Source organism: Lampris incognitus, chromosome 13 (genome assembly GCF_029633865.1).
Source record: "Lampris incognitus isolate fLamInc1 chromosome 13, fLamInc1.hap2, whole genome shotgun sequence".
Taxonomy (NCBI): Eukaryota; Metazoa; Chordata; class Actinopteri; order Lampriformes; family Lampridae; genus Lampris; species Lampris incognitus.
This window is the reverse complement of record NC_079223.1, coordinates 32,304,923-32,322,832: the sequence shown is the minus strand read 5'-3', so window position 1 is coordinate 32,322,832 and position 17,910 is coordinate 32,304,923. Positions and strand designations below refer to the sequence as shown.

The window sequence follows — 17,910 nt, the reverse complement described above, 5'->3', positions numbered from 1 at the left end:
TCCTTCAACAGTGAATAACTACTGAGAAGAATGATTCTCCACAAAAAGCTTGTTGAACACAACTGAAGTCTTTGCCGTTTCAGCCCAGAGGAAACTAAAACAATGGGAAAAGTTCTCAACAATCAATCCTTTGGAAGAACGTTGTAGAAAGAGTAACAAGCTTCATTTGTTTCAGATTTTTACAAAAAGTAGACTTTTTTTACGTCTAAACTATAATATGTCCATGTTCTTGATCATTAATTAACATTAAATCAACATTTAAATAAGTAAATAGATTATCAGGATGATGATGATGATGATGTTACAACAGCTTTCACATTAAAAAACAACAAAGTCATGCAGTGGTAAGAGACTCTGTGGCCGCTTCATAACTAGCAAAAGGGTGACTATCAGAGGGAGACTTGATCCATACCACCGTCAAAGGTCCTTGAAGAACACACTGGGTAACGCATCCACTCCAAAACTGCTTTATTTGATGGTTCAATTCATCTGCCCTCCTCTGATATGCTCATAGACTTTGAAAACAAATAAGTAGTATTTGAGAGGGTCAGCCATCCTGCAAAGTAATAGAGAATGAGGCTCCAGTGTCCACTAATGGAGAACGATAAAAGTCCCATTCACAGACCATTAGTCCCCCAAGATCCTGGCCTCTGTTTCACAATGCACAGTTATCAGGTATCGAACCGGGTCAAACAACTGCATCGAATGTTGACATAGCGATCAGACCATTTGCATTACAGTACCTATTCATCCACTGAGCTATTACTTCCTCACTGTAGCTCATTCAGTCCAGTTTACTCTCCTGACAGTAGAAATGGGTAGATTCATAGAAGCTAACGTGGCTTTTATTACAGCAGAATTTAACACAAAATAGTTAAGGAAGCCTCACCGCCAATCTGTGGTGCTCAGTGGTTGTTGCCCTTGTGCCACCCTCTCTGGGCCTGCAGTCTGAACTGATAAAATGACAGACAGATAGATAGATAGATAGATAGATAGATAGATAGATAGATAGATAGATAGATAGATAGATAGATAGATAGATAGATAGATAGATAGATAGATAGATAGATAGATAGATAGATAGATAGATAGATCATGCAGCATAACCATTTTGTGGGGTCTTAGTTGTCTGTCAGCATAACAGATGAGAAGGAAATAAAAGGAAACCAATTCCAAAGACACTGTGGGTCAACTAAACACTGTGGTATACTGCAGTAAAGCACATGCTTCCATGGAATTAACGAAAAAATAAAAATCAATCTTTAAAGTAATCTTCCACTGAAAAAAAAGAAAAATAACAGTTTCTAATTTTGACTTAGCGCCCTTGCTCCCTTTGTACCCATATCCGGTCTTTTTCTTTTTTGTTTTTCTCTGAAGTCTTCATCAATTTCTCTCCTTGCAATGCTGCCTTCCTGTTTCTAGCTTCTCATCCCCTAAAGCCCCTGCCGCTCTCTTCTCTCATATTACTCCCTCTCTCCTCCTTTCTTCAGTCTTCCTCTGAGAGAGTGTCGTGTGGGGTAGAAGGGCAGGACTTGCTGTGGCTTCTCGTCCCCGACTTCCTGTCCTGCAGGAAGTCCTGAATCTCTCCTGGTAGCCGCTGAAACTTCTCCTGAAACTCTGCCTCCAAAGTCCCTTGCAGCTGGAGAGAAAGGGAGGCAGGTAGATGAGAGAGACAGACAGACAAAAGATAGAGACACTACATTGCCTACCAACACAGGGATCGGCAGTTCAAATCCCTGTGTTACCTCCGGCTTGCTCGGGCATCCATACAGACACATTGGATGGGTTTCCAGGTGGGAAGCTGGATGTGGGTATGTATCCTAGTTGCTGCACTAGCGCATCCTCTGGTCAGTCAGGGCACCTGTTCCGGGGGGAGGGGGAACTGGGGGAACAGCGTGATCCTCCAATGCGCTACATCCCCCGAGTGAAACTCCTCGCTGTCAGGTGAAAAGAAGCGGCTGGTGACTCCACATATATCGGAGGAGGCATGTGGTAGTTGGCAGCCCTCCTCGGATTGGCAGAGGGGGTAGAGTAGTGACCGGGATGGCTCGGAAGATTGGGGTAATTGGCCAGGTACAATTGGGGAGAAAAGGGGAAACCCCCCAAAAAAAAGACAGAGACACGTACACATTTACATGCAGACTAATAATACAATCATATACTAATAAAGGCATTAAAGTGACTTATGGTCATAAAAATGCTTATATCAGTATTGGGGTAAGGTCAAAACCGGGGTATGTGTGACAAGATTAAGACACCTTGAATGTTGCTCAATCTTTTGTTTAAATGGTGTGTGCAAACATACAGTATCATTTAGGTTGCCTGTGGGCTTTCTGTTACTGTGCGTGTGAAAGGTCAACATAAACAGTGAGCTGGATGTTGACTGCACAGTACAAAGACCTCAGACTGCCGACTCTAGGTAGTAGAGAAATTATGTTTCCTTAAAAGATGAAAATTAATTCATTAAAATATTGCCTTGAACTGATTGCTCCCAGTAATGATGTCAATGATGTCCGTGTAAACGCCTCTCTCACACAGACACACACACACACACACACACACACACGTGACAGCTGGCAATACCTCCCCAAGCAACACTCCCACTTTGTCTTACAATTTGTTCTGGGTGGGATCTCAGTGATTTAATCAGCAAAACAATGAAGGACCTTCTGGAGCGACTACACCTATGTGTCCTTCAGTGAAGGACACTTCAACAGATACGCAGCAGAAAACAGCCAGTTTCCCAGTCACGGTATTTGAGGAGAGATATTTGGAGCTTTGGAAAGCACCAAACAGAAAAGAGGCACTCGTATGTATGTCTAAGTGAGTTTTTAATATGCGTGGGCGCGTGTTATTGTTGCCTGGAGCACAGTGCACAGGAAACAGCTTGCTGTGCACTTCGACAAATGAGGCACATTCAAACATTAAAAAACACACAAATTGGTATGCAACTCGCCTAATGAAAGCAATCCAAACACTTACATATGGATATTTCAAAACAGGCAGAGAAAAGATAATGTTTGTGGGCTAGGTTGAAAAAAAAAAACATATTTCAGAAATTCAGATCAAAAAGAAATTTAGGAGGGGGATATTTGTTGTTGCCCGTTCTGGGCATGTTCTTTCTCCCTACATAGTCTGACAGCATACTACAGTGTCAGAGAGCGTCCGATCACGTTTTATTCTTACTCTTGATATCATTATGAATGTTGTGGCAGGGGTGTCCGTGTGGCGTGGCGGTCTATTCTGTTGCCTACCAACATGGGGCTCACTGGTTCGAATCCCCGTGTTACCTCTGGCTTGGTCGGGCATCCCTACAGACACAACTGGCCGTGTCTGCAGGTGGGAAACCGGATGTGGGTATGTGTCCTAGTCGCTGCACTAGTACCTCCTCTGGTCAGTTGGGGCGCCAGTTCAGGGGGGAGGGGGAACTGGGGGGAATAGCATGATCCTCCCACGTGCTACGTCCCCCTGGCGAAACTCGTCACTGTCAGGTGAAAAGAAGTGGGTGGCGACTCCACATGTATCGGAGGAGGCATGTGGTAGTCTGCAGCCCTCCCCGGATCGGGAGAGGGGGTGGAGCAGTGACCAGAATGGCTCGGAAGAGTGGGGTAATTGGCCAAGTACAATTGGGGAGAAAAAGGGGCCAATAAATAAATGTTGTGGAAGACACAGTTGGGGTCTCTTTAGCATCTCTGCTTCAGCTTCATTTTGTGTGGGTCTACAGCACATGGTTGTGTTCATATAGTATGTGGATGCATGTAAAAGATGATGTTTGCAAAAAGTATGTGTCATTGTGCAAGTCTTTGTATGTTTGCATGTGTGTGCATATGTCTGTGTGTGTGTGTTTTACCTTTGGTTTCTGGTCTTGTATCTCCTGAAGCAGCTCATTGTGCTGCTCCACCAGCTGGTCATGACGCTTTGCTTGAGTCTCCTCTAGCTGTAGAAACAGACAGACATGGACAGATAGAGAGACAGAGACAGGACAGACAGGAACAGACAGTAAGAAAAGAACGATGGAAGAGACAGAGGGACCAAGGGTGGCATAGACCGAGACGGCGAGAGAGAGAGAGAGCGAGCGAGAGAGAGAAACAGAGTGAGGCAGAAACAAAGAGGTACACAGTCAAAGAAAGAGAACAGATGGGGATAAAGGGAGAGACAGAGCAGGACAGAGGGAGACAAAAAGAGGCCGAGAGCAGGAGGGTCAGAGAGAAAAGATGAAGATCAGAAAGACGGCGATATGGTCTGAGGTGAACCAGCTTCTTATGCTGTGGTCAAAATGCTTCAGATTAACTCTATGATCCATGTGATTTGTTCTTCAGTATTGTTTCATAAAGTCATGAATTACCGAACCTGTACTGTGTTCCACCTGTTTATAGATATGCAATTCTTTTTACGATAGCTGCAATATACATTAGTCCACACAGATTAAACAAAAACAGTGTTCCTCAAAATCTTTGTCCCCTACTCACCCGTTTGATGTTCTGCACGACTTCATTGACATAGGACTTATTGATCTCAATCTTCTCCCTGCAGTCAAATCAGATGAAGCAGATTAAGATGGATTAGATGAGGTTGTATAGTGGTTGAGGTATGTTGATGTGTGCGCGCGTGTGCGTGTGCGTGTGTGTGTGTGTGTGTATGTGTGTCTCACTCTTCGGCCAGATGCTTCTCTTTGGTCTTGGCTTGATTTATTTTCTCAGTTCTCCTCCGATCCATCTGCTTCTTCAACTCTTTCTTCTCCCTGGGGGTAATAGTAGTAAAGAAGAGTTTCAGATCTACTATGCCTTCCTCATCTCTGAACAAAAACCAGGGTTTTAACTATTGTCGTAATATCTGTTAGTAAAGTTCATCTATATAGGCTTAGTCTGGCATATCTGTTGTTAGCTGCAAAAGCTTTGCTTTTTTTTAAGCCACAACCTGCATTATTCTTCAACATTGGCTGCTATGAATGATGAAGCCAAAAACCCTATGCACCATATCATTTCCCACCAGGAACGTCCTACTAGGCAGCAGCCATTAAAAAAGAAATAAATAAACTGCAAGGTCCACGATTTGGATATTCACATAAGGTCAGATTGTCAGAAATATGCTAGTAAAAGAAAATAACAAAAATGACATTTGTTTGCATGCAACTGTTCAGGATTGTCCCTTTAAATTCAAAATGGCCACTTCTATAGCAGGAAACAACCTTTACTGACCACACAAAGGCATTAAATACACTTGCATGTTACACAAGACATCCTAGCACAAGTGCCCAAACAAGAGAAGACTGGATGCCACATGGGGAAAATTTAAGAAAAACAGGTCATGTGACTTGCCCTGCTCAAGAGCATAGATATCTGAGTACAGTGACACAGTTTGTAAGAAACACTGTTAACAATTACTTTTATTGTATTGATAGATAAGCATGTCAGATGTCAGATCCCTGGAAATTTGGGAGAGAGAGAGATTGACAAACTACAAAAATGTGAAACCGTTTCAAAAATGCTGATTAAAATCGTGCATCTCACTTGTCACAGATGTCTTTGAGTTTTTTCATCTGGGTATTGTGACTCTCCTCAGCCAGACTGCTCAGTCGCTCTGTCAGCTATCAAAAGCAGATAACACCGATTTAGGATAAAGATCCCCACCTACAGGTAGAGAGCCTTAATTTAGGACAATGAACGCTGGGTGAGGTCATAGAGCTTTTGTTTGGGGACTGTAGCATCTTATTAGGTGTAGGCACAGGGCACAGCAATGTGCAAGTATGTATCAGATTGTGTCATGGAAATTAATTTGTATGGGAAATCAGTCTGTATCGTGAGATTTGTTACCGTATTGATGCCAGCTCTGAGTCTTGATGCATGCTCAATAATCCAGGTAAGAAAATCAAAGAAGGCTGAATCAGTTCATCTGGACACAATTTAAACTGACTGCAGGTTTCCCCACCCCTTATAAACAATACGGTACAATACAGTGCCTAACGACCGAAACCAATGACCAGTTTCATATGCAAATACGGGTGTGACCATTGGTCATGTGTACTATTCACAAAGGAGTAGGGATTGTTGTAATCACAGCATTGTAAGATGGCGACAGATGTATAACGAAATGAATAACCAGTTTCATGATGAAATATGGGTGTGCTCATTAACTAGTTTCAATGGCCATGTGCACTATTCACAGAGGATTGGAGAATAATTGCTATCACAGCATTGTAAGATGGCGACAGACGTACTCTTAGCCCCCTCCCTCAGTTCAGGCATGGTTGTTGTTGTTTGGCAAATGCCCAGTTAGGATAACCACACTGAACCAGGGCCTGTTTAATGTAGGATTTCTCCACTTCCCCGGCCGCTGTGTCGCTGGGGACATTGTCCGCTCGGTGGTACAGTGTACTGATGACTCCTAGTTTGTGCTCCAGTGGATGATGAGAGTCAAACCTTAAGTACTGATCAGTGTGTGTAGGCTTGCAGTAAACATCAACAATCAAATAGCCCCCATCACCAATTGCAATTTCACAGTCTGAGAAGGCTAACCTGTCATTTTTCACATCCTCCCTGGTGAACTTGATGTGGCTGTCCACAGAGTTAATGCGATCAGTGAAACATGGTACAGGGGAAGGTGAGAAATCCCACATTAAACAGGCCCTGGTTAAGTGTGGTTATCCTAATTGGGCATTTTTCAAAGCCAGGAAGACACCCAAACAGTGCACCAGCCGATCGAAGAGAGTAGAGAGACAACAGCTGTCTAAGCGTAAACAAGTGGTGATTCTGTATGTGGTGGGAGTGTTGGATAAGCTGAGACGCGTATTTTCAAAACACCTCATCCCAGTTGATTTCACACCCCAAAACATGCTGTGCCAGAAGTTCGTCCACCTCAAACATTGGGTCCCCTGGCACAAACAGGGCAGTATATAGCGTACACTGTTAAGTGCCAGGAGGATTGCAGTGTCTTGTACATTGGGGAAACCAAACAGATGCTGGCCAAGAAGATGACACGACACAGGAGAGCTAACACATCAGGCCAGGACTCCACAGTGTCTACATACTATATCTACAGGTCAGTAGCCACTCTTTCAGAGACTTGAACAGGGAAGAGGGAATGACCATCCCTGAACCGGGGGGGTGGGTCTGTTGCCATCTTACAATGCTGTGATTGCAATTATTATCCAATCCATTAACTCTAGTTAATGGTCATGCCCATATTTTCATATTAAACTGGTCGTTGGTTTTGGTCGTTATACAGCTGTATTGTTTATAAGGGTGGGGACACCTGCAGTCAGTTTAGAATGAAGATGTCACTTAGATGAGTGATGGAACATATCTGTCAATAAACGTTGTGTCCAGATGAACTGATTCAACCTTCTTTGACACCTCTGAGTCGTGTCTCTATATCACCAATTCTGTGATATTCTGTAGTCAGTGTCTGAATTACATGTCTGTGAAGATTCTCATTCATCCAGGTCATGGTTATCCAAAGGAGTTGAATCAAGTGCAACTGGACTTGGTATATATCCGATATATCCGATATATATCTTGGTACATATCTTGGTATATATCCAGTATATATCACGGATATATACCAAGTCCAGTTGCACTTGATTCAACTCCTTTGGATGTCTGAATTACATTTATTTAGTTCACTTATTCATCTAAATGAAAATTGCCTAATAAAAAGAGAATTCCCATAAAAGACAGCATGCTTTTCAGTCCGTCATCAAAAAGCAAAGACTGAAATATTTTGAAGTGACTCAAACACAGCACTGTTTTTCTCTGAGAATCAGTAGTACATGTTGTTGTTGTTCTTAAGGGCCGAGGGCAGGATCTAGTGGTGATGGTAACTGGAACAGACTCACCATCTTTATATGTTCTCTCTGCAGGTATTTCTGACTGTAGTATTGTTCCTGTCTCAAAGCCAGTAGCTGTTGCTGCTGCTCCTCCCTTAACTGGTGAAGGCGTTCATCTTGCTCACTCTCTGAACCTGCACTAGCACTCCTAACACACACACACACACACACACACACACACACACACACACACACACACACACACACACACACACACACACGTTCATGCACAGGCACACAATCATGTGCACGCAACAGCAGATAAAGAGAAAAAAGGAAAGAAAAGGATGATGTTTGAGGGTTATAGAAGTTGGCCTTAAAAGTATTTTCTGAAACCTTTGTGACAGACCTTCCAAATGGATATATTGTTTAATTTTTTTCACAGGTCCTCACACTTATATCTTAAAACTATAAATACAAAGCAAAAAGTTCACACTGCTCTGGCAAAATCTCAGACATGCTTTAAGTAAAACAAAAAACATGCTCACTACTATCTAAAATAAACTTAAACCATACAATGTCACACAAAGGCATGAATACATAAACACAACTGAAATACCAAGTCATACATGATGCAAAGTCCAAATACACACACAGCTAAAGAAATATAAACGTAAATAACAGTGACAATGCAAAAAAGCAACACAAAAAGCTCAGTTGACAATGGTTTCTTTATTAGATACGAACACACACATACACACACACAGACATACACACGCATGCATGAACTCATGCTCTCTATTGTGCAAACCTGTTCTTGCTGTGTTGTCTTGACACCTTCTTTTGTCTGTTGCTGAATTCTCTGAGGAGTTCGGACGTTTTCTTCTGGTGTCTCCTCACCAACTCCTTCGACTCCTTAAATTGACGTCGCTGCTCCTTCTGGTAAATCTTGGACTGCTGTAAGGTCTCTATGGTGCATGCTGGCACGTCTGCATCACAGGGCACTAAGTTATACATAACATAGTTGAACAGATCTAAATAAGTAATTATAAATCCCAAGCATCTTATTGAGCCGTCGTTTATGTCCGTTGTTGTAAAACTTAGCCTGCTTAAGGGAGTTACATGGCTTCTCAAGTCTCTTTTTTAATTAGAGGTTCATAGAAATTGATATTTTTAGGTACCCTAGATACCTCTCCATAGTTATTATTAGATACTGTTAGCTTTTTCTACTTTTAAACAATGTGCTCATGTCCTCAAGAGTTCATGTCGAGCATCTGTCCAAGACAATTTGACAGTATGTGCAATCTAGACTGGCAATGAGACTTAAATGTAAACTAACTGCATTTATGGATATAGTTATGCTCAGGATTTTCTTAAGTTATGGACAGTCCACAAGAGAATAATGACCCACACCCACCCCACCCCCGAACTGGGGTTGTATTACTTCTTATTTATGTTGTCCTTTAGTGTAATGGCTGTCATGATTTTATTGCCTTTGCATGCTGTCCATGCAGCTATTCTCACTTTGTGTAAAAAAAAAAAGAAGAAAAAAAAGGTGACGGTTTTGTGTGAAATACTCCTTTAATAACAGACCTGGTTTAAATAATATGACTAATATATTCAATTTTATTTGATTTTGCTCCGTAAAACTCTCCATACTTTCTTCTTTTTACCAGCCCAGTAGTCAACACTGCACCAAAGTAAATTAAAGGAAATTTTATAGGTGTTCAGTTTGACAGGCTGCTATTAAGGCTTCAGAGAACCTTTTAAAAGCCATAGGCCACAAGTCTTAGTAGTGTAAATGTGACATTAGAAACAGTTACCTCTGCTTACTCCATCACAGCAAAAAAAAAGAAAAAGAAAAAAAAAGGAATAAATATTCTCACTACTTATGATGGATTCTGTTATTTACAAAATGGTTCTTATTTTGTTGTTTTTATCCCCTTATATTTTAGGGACACAGCATTACAAGTCTTTTGTGGTTATTGTGTACAGTACACCATTTGATGGGGGTTGACTACTCTGCAATAACCGAAAGCTGTGGATCTTTTATGGGCAAATGATGATGGTTGAAAGACAGAAGCAAACCTATCAGCACACTCAGCACGATGTCTTCGCTCCTGGCTGCTGGTTTGGCTGTGTCTGAAACAAATGAATAAGTAGATTAAGTTAGTAAAGCAGAGGTGCGAAGACATTGAAACAAAGATAGATAGATAGATAGATAGATAGATAGATAGATAGATAGATAGATAGATAGATAGATAGATAGATAGATAGATAGATAGATAGACAGACAGACAGACAGAGAGAGAGAGAGAGAGAGAGAGAGAGAGAGAGAGAGAGAGAGAGAGAGAGAGAGAGACAGAGAGAGAGAGAGAGCGAGAGATTAAATGTATGTTTAGTCTGACCGGTTTGTTTAGTATGTTGTCTGTCTTTTGGCTTATTTTAGAATTTTTACCTTTCAAACACAAGGTTTTAGAAATCTATACATGTTTTCCTAAGTTACCTGTTCCAGCTGTTTGTTGATTGGATGCAGTGGCTTTGTTGGGTGTCGTGGCGATGGGGGTGGGGCCTGTGGGTCCAGGGGTGGGGCTGAGGCCATTTTCTACAGGAACTGCCTTCAGGTCATGCTTATGTTCTACAGAGCTGTCAGCTTCTTCCTAAACAATAAAATGAAAAAAAAAATCTTTGCATCATAAACTATTTTACCTGCTCCTTTAGCTAACTACAATGTCGTTAATGTCATTGGTGTCCGTGGGAACAAACCCTGATTAAGTTTTGAAACTCAAATCAAGTTTTACTGACTGGTCTGAAAGATGTGGACTGTATACATCCATTTTATGTTGTGAGAGTACCATCAAAAATCCAACATTCAAAGTGACATTTCTTTTTTTGATGGACGTTAATGGGGTAAAGTGTGAATGTGTCAAATAAGAGGTCTGGATAAGCACAACAAATTTTAGAGTCAGACAGCAAAACCATACCAAATTATAGGCTGTGCCCAAATCTGCTGATCAAAACTAACACTGAAAAGAAAATGGAGAAATTTTTATTACATCTCATAAGTTTGAATAACCTCCGTTTGCGTGTCCTCCTCCTCATCCTCCAGAGTCAGAGCTGCCAGTTGTTTGGACCTCTGTTCCAGCAGGTTCACATATCGAATAGGGTTGGACAGAGCCTCAATCACATCTAGAAAGTAAGCAAAATTGATGTCATAGCATTACAGACACAAGAAACACCGTTTTTACAGTATCACAGTATATCAAAGAAGGTTGAATCACTTCATCTGGATGCGTTTATTGACAGATACATTTCATCACTTAACTTAGTTGAGTGATGAAACGTATCTGTCAATAAACGTTGTACCCAGATGAACTGATTCAACTTTCTTTGATTTTCTTACCCAGATTAATGAGCATGCATCAAGATATCACAGTATGTAAAACTACACAGTACAGTTAACCACAGCAGCACAATAATTTAACCATGTTTATTGGTTTACTTAATATTTTCTACAGCTGTTTTTAGACTTGTTAAAGCCAGATGAGTTAATGGACAGAGCGCTATAAGGCAAACACGTGAACCATTATGTTCACGTGTTTGCCTTTTTATCATTTTGATTACACATCAGTACAAACACCTTTAATTGCTTGTGGTTCTGTACATAATTTGAGAAAGTGTGTGCATTTGTGTGTGTACACTTCCATGCCAGTGCATGTGTGTGTGTGTGTGTGTGTGTGTGTGTGTGTGTGTGTGTGTGTGTGTGTGTGTGTATGTATGCATGACACATACCTGCAAAGGTATCTGGGACATAGTCTTTTACTTCTATGTATACAAACACAGCCGGCAGAATCAGAGGCTGGTTTTTCTCATTTCTTAGGCCAATATAACGATAACCTGGAAAAAAGTAATTGCAGACACATTGCATCTCAAGTAGGTGTACTATCCCTCATATTATTTAAGAGCAAGCTGCATTAAAACCCTGCTTTTATCTAAAAGGAAGGAAATGCTCTGTCAGAAAGTGGTTAAGATCTTTGGGCTTATCAAGTGAGCACTTCCCAGCACAACTATTTTATTAAATTAGGTGTACAACATGGCTCCACAGTAAATAATGTGTTTCCAAAAGCAACCTCCCACCATATCTGGTGCCCTAAACAAGAATGCAGGAGTTCAGGTCAGCCCCAGGTCATGAATCTACCGGTCCCTCAACTGGTTTCTAATATCCTTTATTAAAATACTGTAATTTAGGGGGAGGCTCCGAAGGGACGCACACTTATTTATGGACTATTAAAAGATAACTCCATGCAGATTTAAACTTTAGTGTTAGAGAAATTATGCTGTGATTGGAGTTTCTGAGAGCAAAATGAGTTAAGTGAAGAAGTCAGCTACCTGGCCTTATGGCAGAAACTGGAATAATACGATGGCCAATGAACTTCCCTCCTTCCTCAAAAGCAGCGATTCTCAGAGAGGCCAGAGTTGGCAGAATCACCTACCAAAGAGTTGACATCAAACCCACATCAATGTTGACACCCACATATTTAATCATCTTTGTTTAGCTGGTAGATAATGCTACATAAATTATGGTATACATTATGTGCGTATCTACTTATGTCAGTCATTCTTTGAGATTTCCCCCTACATATGCTTTCTTTCTATGCATGCTTTCTTTTTTTCTTTCTTTCTTGCTATAACTCATTTCATGCTGCAGTGCCCCCTTTGTTTCTCAACCTTTTTGAAGATGATAGGTTCCTCGTCCCAAACTGGGTTGATTGCGTTGTTGTTCTGGGAGGTCTTGGTCTTCAGGGCTTTTCTCCTGGTGTCCACAGGAAGTCCAAACATCTCCACTTCCACATACACACCCACCCTCCGATCGCTCAGGAACTGGCCTGAAATCACCTGGGACACACACACACACACACACCCAAACACACACACAAGAGGTTAGTGACTGTATATCTAGTAGTGCCGTATTGCTGGGTATTGGGTAGACATAATGAATACTGTAGCATTAGAAGTATTTGTAAGACATCTCTTTTTAATGATCTATTCTTCCTGTGGAGTGCATGGTCAGGAATTAGGAATCAGGAATCAGGAACATTTTATTTGTAATTTCACCCCATGTACTTGCGCATATGAAGTGAAACGAAATGCTGTCTTGCCCAACCCACAGCAGTGCAACATACAGACAAAAACACATTCAAGAACTACAAGAACACATATATTCAAACTAACACATATATCCAAACTAAAAAAAAAAATCACTTCCAAGGGAACAAACACCATCCAGGATGACTGTCAGAACCGCCAGTCTGCATGGACTAGCAGTTAGCCTAGCCTGCCCTGATTACGCGTCCTGGTATTAATTTTTGTGTCGTAAAATCAGTATAAGTATTGTATTGTAGCAGTGGTGTGTGGGCAGTTGAAGCAGAAATAGGGGAAGATATCAGCACTCTGATTTTTACCCCTTCTACCCCCACCAAACGCTGCCCCTGCCCCATTTGTGTGTGTGTGTGTGTGTGTGTGTGTGTGTGTGTGTGTGTGTGTGTGTGTGTGTGTGTGTGTGTGTGTGTGTGTGTGTGTGTGTGTGTGTTTCTGGGTTGTACATTGCCTTCCATGCTCTGTATATCTAGTGTTGTGGTTGTTCCCCTATAACTCAGAAAATCTGCAAAGCAAAATAGTATGCATCATTAGGTAGATATTTAATAAGTGATATGGGTATAATTTTTGTGGAAAGGTAAATTTACACTTATTCATTTAGAAAACACTTTTATCTGAAGTGACTAAAAAGAGATAATTTAAGCTCATCAAGACATTTGTAAAAAAAACTACACAGAAGAAGACTCGGCGACCGTTTTAGTGTTAGGGATCACCAGATGTACCTTAACAGACAGGGTGTTAGCCACGATGCCGTCCACTGTGTTTTCTGTGAAGGGGTCAAAGTGTTTATCTGGTCGTCTCATGAACTCGGGCTTCAGTCTGTAGCCACTGCGGCCATTGTACTCATACATGAAGAGGTTCAGCTGCATGGAAAGGTCTGAAACACAAGGCGGAAGGGGCTTCTAAATTATATGTCCTCATGATTAGTCATTGACCTTTAGCATGTCTCTGTGATTCTTAAAACAATTAGCCAATATTTTTCCAACCATTCATTATTTTGCAGCTGACACATCTCAGGTTAGGCTGTAACTGTCTTAAAGGATCTCTGACTCAACGATAAGTTAACGCTAACATAAAACATACGGCAACAACCCTGTGTAAGACATGTTTATGGATGATAAGCTTGTACCATATGAACCTATGGATATCCTATTTTTGCCCACAGCAGTATTATGTCAGGTTGGTAATCGAAAGGTATCTCCTAATTTGATGTTACAGTATGGCATTATTAGTGCTGATTCGATACATCTCGCAATTTTTCAAATATCACAATATTATAATTATTGTGATATTTGTGATTCTATTTTTAAGGCTTATTCCCTCTTATCTACAGTAAAATGTGAAAACTGCAATAATCCCAAGAAAATGTACAACATAACACTGGGTTTTACTAAAGTTTAAATCATGAGTACACTTCTCTGAGCAAACATTCAACTAATTTATATTCAAACATTCAGAGATGTAGAAATCCTTGCATCAAGCCTCTTCACAGCACCTGTTCATAATTCTTCAACAGTGGAATCCAGCCAAAATGCTGCAATATTAAAACTGTCTCGGCTTAGCGTCTCAGTTTTTTTCACCGAATCGATTTTTCCTCCCACCTCTGGTTGACATCTCCAGCTCATGCATCTCAAACCTATACGGTTCATATCTTTTCTCTCTCTCTAACTACAGCCATTCACCACAATAACACCTTATTTGCCTTCGTGTGTGTTTTCAACCAGTTGGTAATTTCCTCCCAAGTCTCTTGATAAGAAGCAAACTCTACAGGCGGGTCTGTTGTTACAGATTGAAAAGTCAGGGGTCAGAAGTTAGGATTCAGTTTTGAATGTGGTCCGGTGATGGATTTAGAGTTTGATGGTAGTAAATAAAGGATTGAGGGTGAAAGTCTTACCTATGGTTTGGTAGTTGAGAGCCACCAACTGACAGCCGGCATTCCAAAACAGCTGAGGCATGAAGTTAGACGAGTCAACTCTGGTTCCTTTGGGGTAGATGCGACTCAACTGGGACTTATTGTATCTGTTTATAAGCTTAAGGAACAGACTTATCACAGTGTCGTGGCTCTTTGAAACTCCCAAAAAACTAATACAGACTTTGGAAAGACAGCCTTTAGTGTCCAAGCTCCACATACTTGGAATAAGTTTCAAAAAGAGGTGAAACTAGAGTATCCGGTTCCATATGATGCACTCATATTAATTGTACATGGCTTGCTCGTGGTAAATTGTACTTGTTTTTAGTGTTTGCATGTTTTATTTCTTTGTCTGTTTTTTTGCTTGATTTTATTATTTAGGGACAGACTTGGTAATAAGAGAAAATTTGCATTACTAGTATCTAACTATTTTCATCACTGTGTCTTTATTTTGATTACTTTCTATTTTCTATTTTCTTGACAACTAGCCACCTTTGTAAATGAGACGAAGCTCCAATACATTTTCCTGTAACCATCAACTCATTCAATACAACTAATTAGTTGCATTAGCTCCCTTTCACCACCAGGGGAGGTCGTTGACCTTACGTACTGCTTAAAGTTGTGATTTTATACCAGCAAGTAACATCAGCACGCGTGGCCGTGTGTATTCGTTTGATCAAGTTACTAAATGATCACTGTCATACAAATATGCTTTCAGTATGACAGTGACAACAACACACTATGAAAACAATATGATTTAATTTCCTAATACCAAAAACACCTCTATGTACCGTGCTGAGTCAAAGCCATTTGAGTAGTCCTAATGCAGTTGGCCAAGCTGAAATACGGTATTTTTCTCCATTGATTCACAGTTATTTAATTCATCTGGACCATGGAGTCAGGTAAGGTAACACTAACTGGCTTCTTTGCCACAGTTGGAGACTTGCTACATAAACCGCTGCTGAAAGTTTTGAACAGGAAAGATGAACATCTGGTGCAGCGGCAAACCCATTTCTGATCCAACATGGAAAAAGGACTGAAACATGACGACACTGTGGCGATATGAGTAAGTAATATTACAGCAGAACACTGTTCCCATATAGTTTGATGTAGTAGTTTGTAATACATTCGATTGCCTGTGTTAGCTTTCGTCAGAGGACGCCGTTTTTACGAGAGTGGGAAGTGTTTACAAGCAACAGTGGCTGCTACACCTTGTTTGTATTTCTTGCTGTCAGTATGATGGACAGATTGGGGAAATCACAGATTTCAGCTTTAAGTACTTTTAAAGACATGATGTAACAATTTAAATACTACACATATAAATGTATAAATACAATAATAGCTATAATGTGTACAGTAACTAAGGTTACAATACTAGGGATGTAAGTTGGTCCATATGGTAAATCTGTTTGTAATTACAGCCCTTTTCGTTGATCCCTCTACCTCCCTAAGAGAGGCTAGACACAGAAAGTGAAAGGCAATGCTCTTCTCCCGAGGCTTTTGACGCGACCTTGAACAAGCCAAGTGCCCCACAGGAGCCGCTTCAGGATGTGGTTTTACATACAGCCCTCAGGTGTGAGTGCATTGTAAGCTTAACAACTCAAAGCCTCGTGAGAAAGATTGTGTTTGCTTACCGAGACTTCTCTTGCAAAGGAAAGAACTGCAAAGACAGTGGACAGGAAATATGCACACACTGTTGCAGAGGCGCTGGTCGCAGTAGTGTAGTTACTGTGGCAACGGTTGTCAAGGATACTCCACAAACTCCACCGGTGATTTGGTGAGGTGCTCCAGAGCTTTGGTCTCCACAAATGATGACATGTGGTAGCATCGACCTGCCTCTATGCACAAACACACACACACACACAACAAAAAAACCTTGAACAGGTGTTATGTATACGCGCATGCACACACACACACTATGCATATAGGTATCACATGCGCAGAAAGAAAGAAAGAAAAGAAAGAAAGAAAAAAGAAAAGAAAGGAAGTTCATAATTCTATTAGTTAATTCAGTATTTCAGTAATATTGTTTTGTTTTTGTTTTACTACATTGCTCGAACCCTGGTTACAGAAGGCTAAATGTCCACATTAAACGAAGAACTGCAGCCAAACGTATGCATGAAAATGTCCTCTGTCAGTCAATATCTTAGTTACAACGTTACTATGTTTGCTGATTGTAAGGCTACAGTACATTGTCAGACAACATGACACTTTACATGCTCCCTTTATGTCAAAGTGTTGTTTACTTAAAGGCAGAGCGAGTAGGAATTTTCTAAGAATCAATGTATATATAGACTCTCATACAAAAACAATTCCTCTCAGTCATCACTTATGACCCACTAGATGTGTGTGGCGGTGTTTGTATCTGCACAGACCCTGTCCTCTGCCTGTATTTTCTTATTTTGCGGTGTACGGGATATTTCTGGGAATTAACCTCTGGGCAGTGGGCAGGGGACTCTATAAACACGTAGCAACCAGGTGCCAGATCAAGAGCACAAGCACACATACAAAAGGAGAGCTATGACAATGGTGGACACAGCGCCGAAAACATGCAAATATCATGAGGCAAAACGCCAAGTGGACAAAGCTCGTTCCAAAACAAGAGTGAATCTGGGGTTGGCTTTCACCCGCTGGCGAGGACTGAAGGAGAGGATGGGATGAAGTGTGACATGGAGCTGGCCTGTACACTGGGATGTGCTCTGACAACTGCGGTCAGGGGGCGTGTCCTTCAGGTGACGTTGCGCCGGGGGGAGGGGCCAACTTTGAACGCTGCGTTTACAAACCGCAATCAACAAATCCTACTCATTGTGCCTTTAATTTGTGTTGACGTACTTTTGGATGCTTCGAAGGAGTTGAACTTGGTTGGCTGGACATAGTTTACCAGGGTGGACATTTCCTCTGTTGCTATCGCCTCCCGCTCCGCTGAGCCCTGTGGTCAACATCAACAAAAGCAGACAACACTAAACAACTGAAATGGTGACAGTAACATCATTGCCATCCACAGCATTTTTTTCCAGGCTCCCAATCCACTAAATGATTCATCAAACAACAGTAACCAGCGACAGCAACAGCAGCAAAA

General features: G+C 41.2%; 1 protein-coding gene across 1 annotated transcript in view; it reads right to left on the bottom strand.

Annotated features, from left to right (window-relative positions):
- Window positions 1–1,486: 1,486 nt before the first annotated feature.
- Window positions 1,487–17,910, bottom strand: part of LOC130122610 (1-phosphatidylinositol 4,5-bisphosphate phosphodiesterase beta-1) — a 47,302-nt gene continuing 30,878 nt past the window's right edge. The window contains exons 16-32 of the mRNA XM_056291546.1: window positions 17,664–17,760; window positions 16,585–16,669; window positions 14,817–14,941; window positions 13,645–13,799; window positions 12,494–12,661; window positions 12,155–12,254; window positions 11,558–11,662; window positions 10,842–10,954; window positions 10,272–10,425; window positions 9,854–9,907; window positions 8,577–8,754; window positions 7,835–7,973; window positions 5,511–5,587; window positions 4,652–4,741; window positions 4,470–4,527; window positions 3,851–3,937; window positions 1,487–1,639 (exon numbers count right to left, since the gene is read on the bottom strand). Of these exons, the coding sequence (XP_056147521.1) occupies window positions 1,487–1,639; window positions 3,851–3,937; window positions 4,470–4,527; window positions 4,652–4,741; window positions 5,511–5,587; window positions 7,835–7,973; window positions 8,577–8,754; window positions 9,854–9,907; window positions 10,272–10,425; window positions 10,842–10,954; window positions 11,558–11,662; window positions 12,155–12,254; window positions 12,494–12,661; window positions 13,645–13,799; window positions 14,817–14,941; window positions 16,585–16,669; window positions 17,664–17,760 (1,938 nt within the window). The remainder of the gene's footprint in view (window positions 1,640–3,850; window positions 3,938–4,469; window positions 4,528–4,651; window positions 4,742–5,510; window positions 5,588–7,834; window positions 7,974–8,576; window positions 8,755–9,853; window positions 9,908–10,271; window positions 10,426–10,841; window positions 10,955–11,557; window positions 11,663–12,154; window positions 12,255–12,493; window positions 12,662–13,644; window positions 13,800–14,816; window positions 14,942–16,584; window positions 16,670–17,663; window positions 17,761–17,910) is intronic.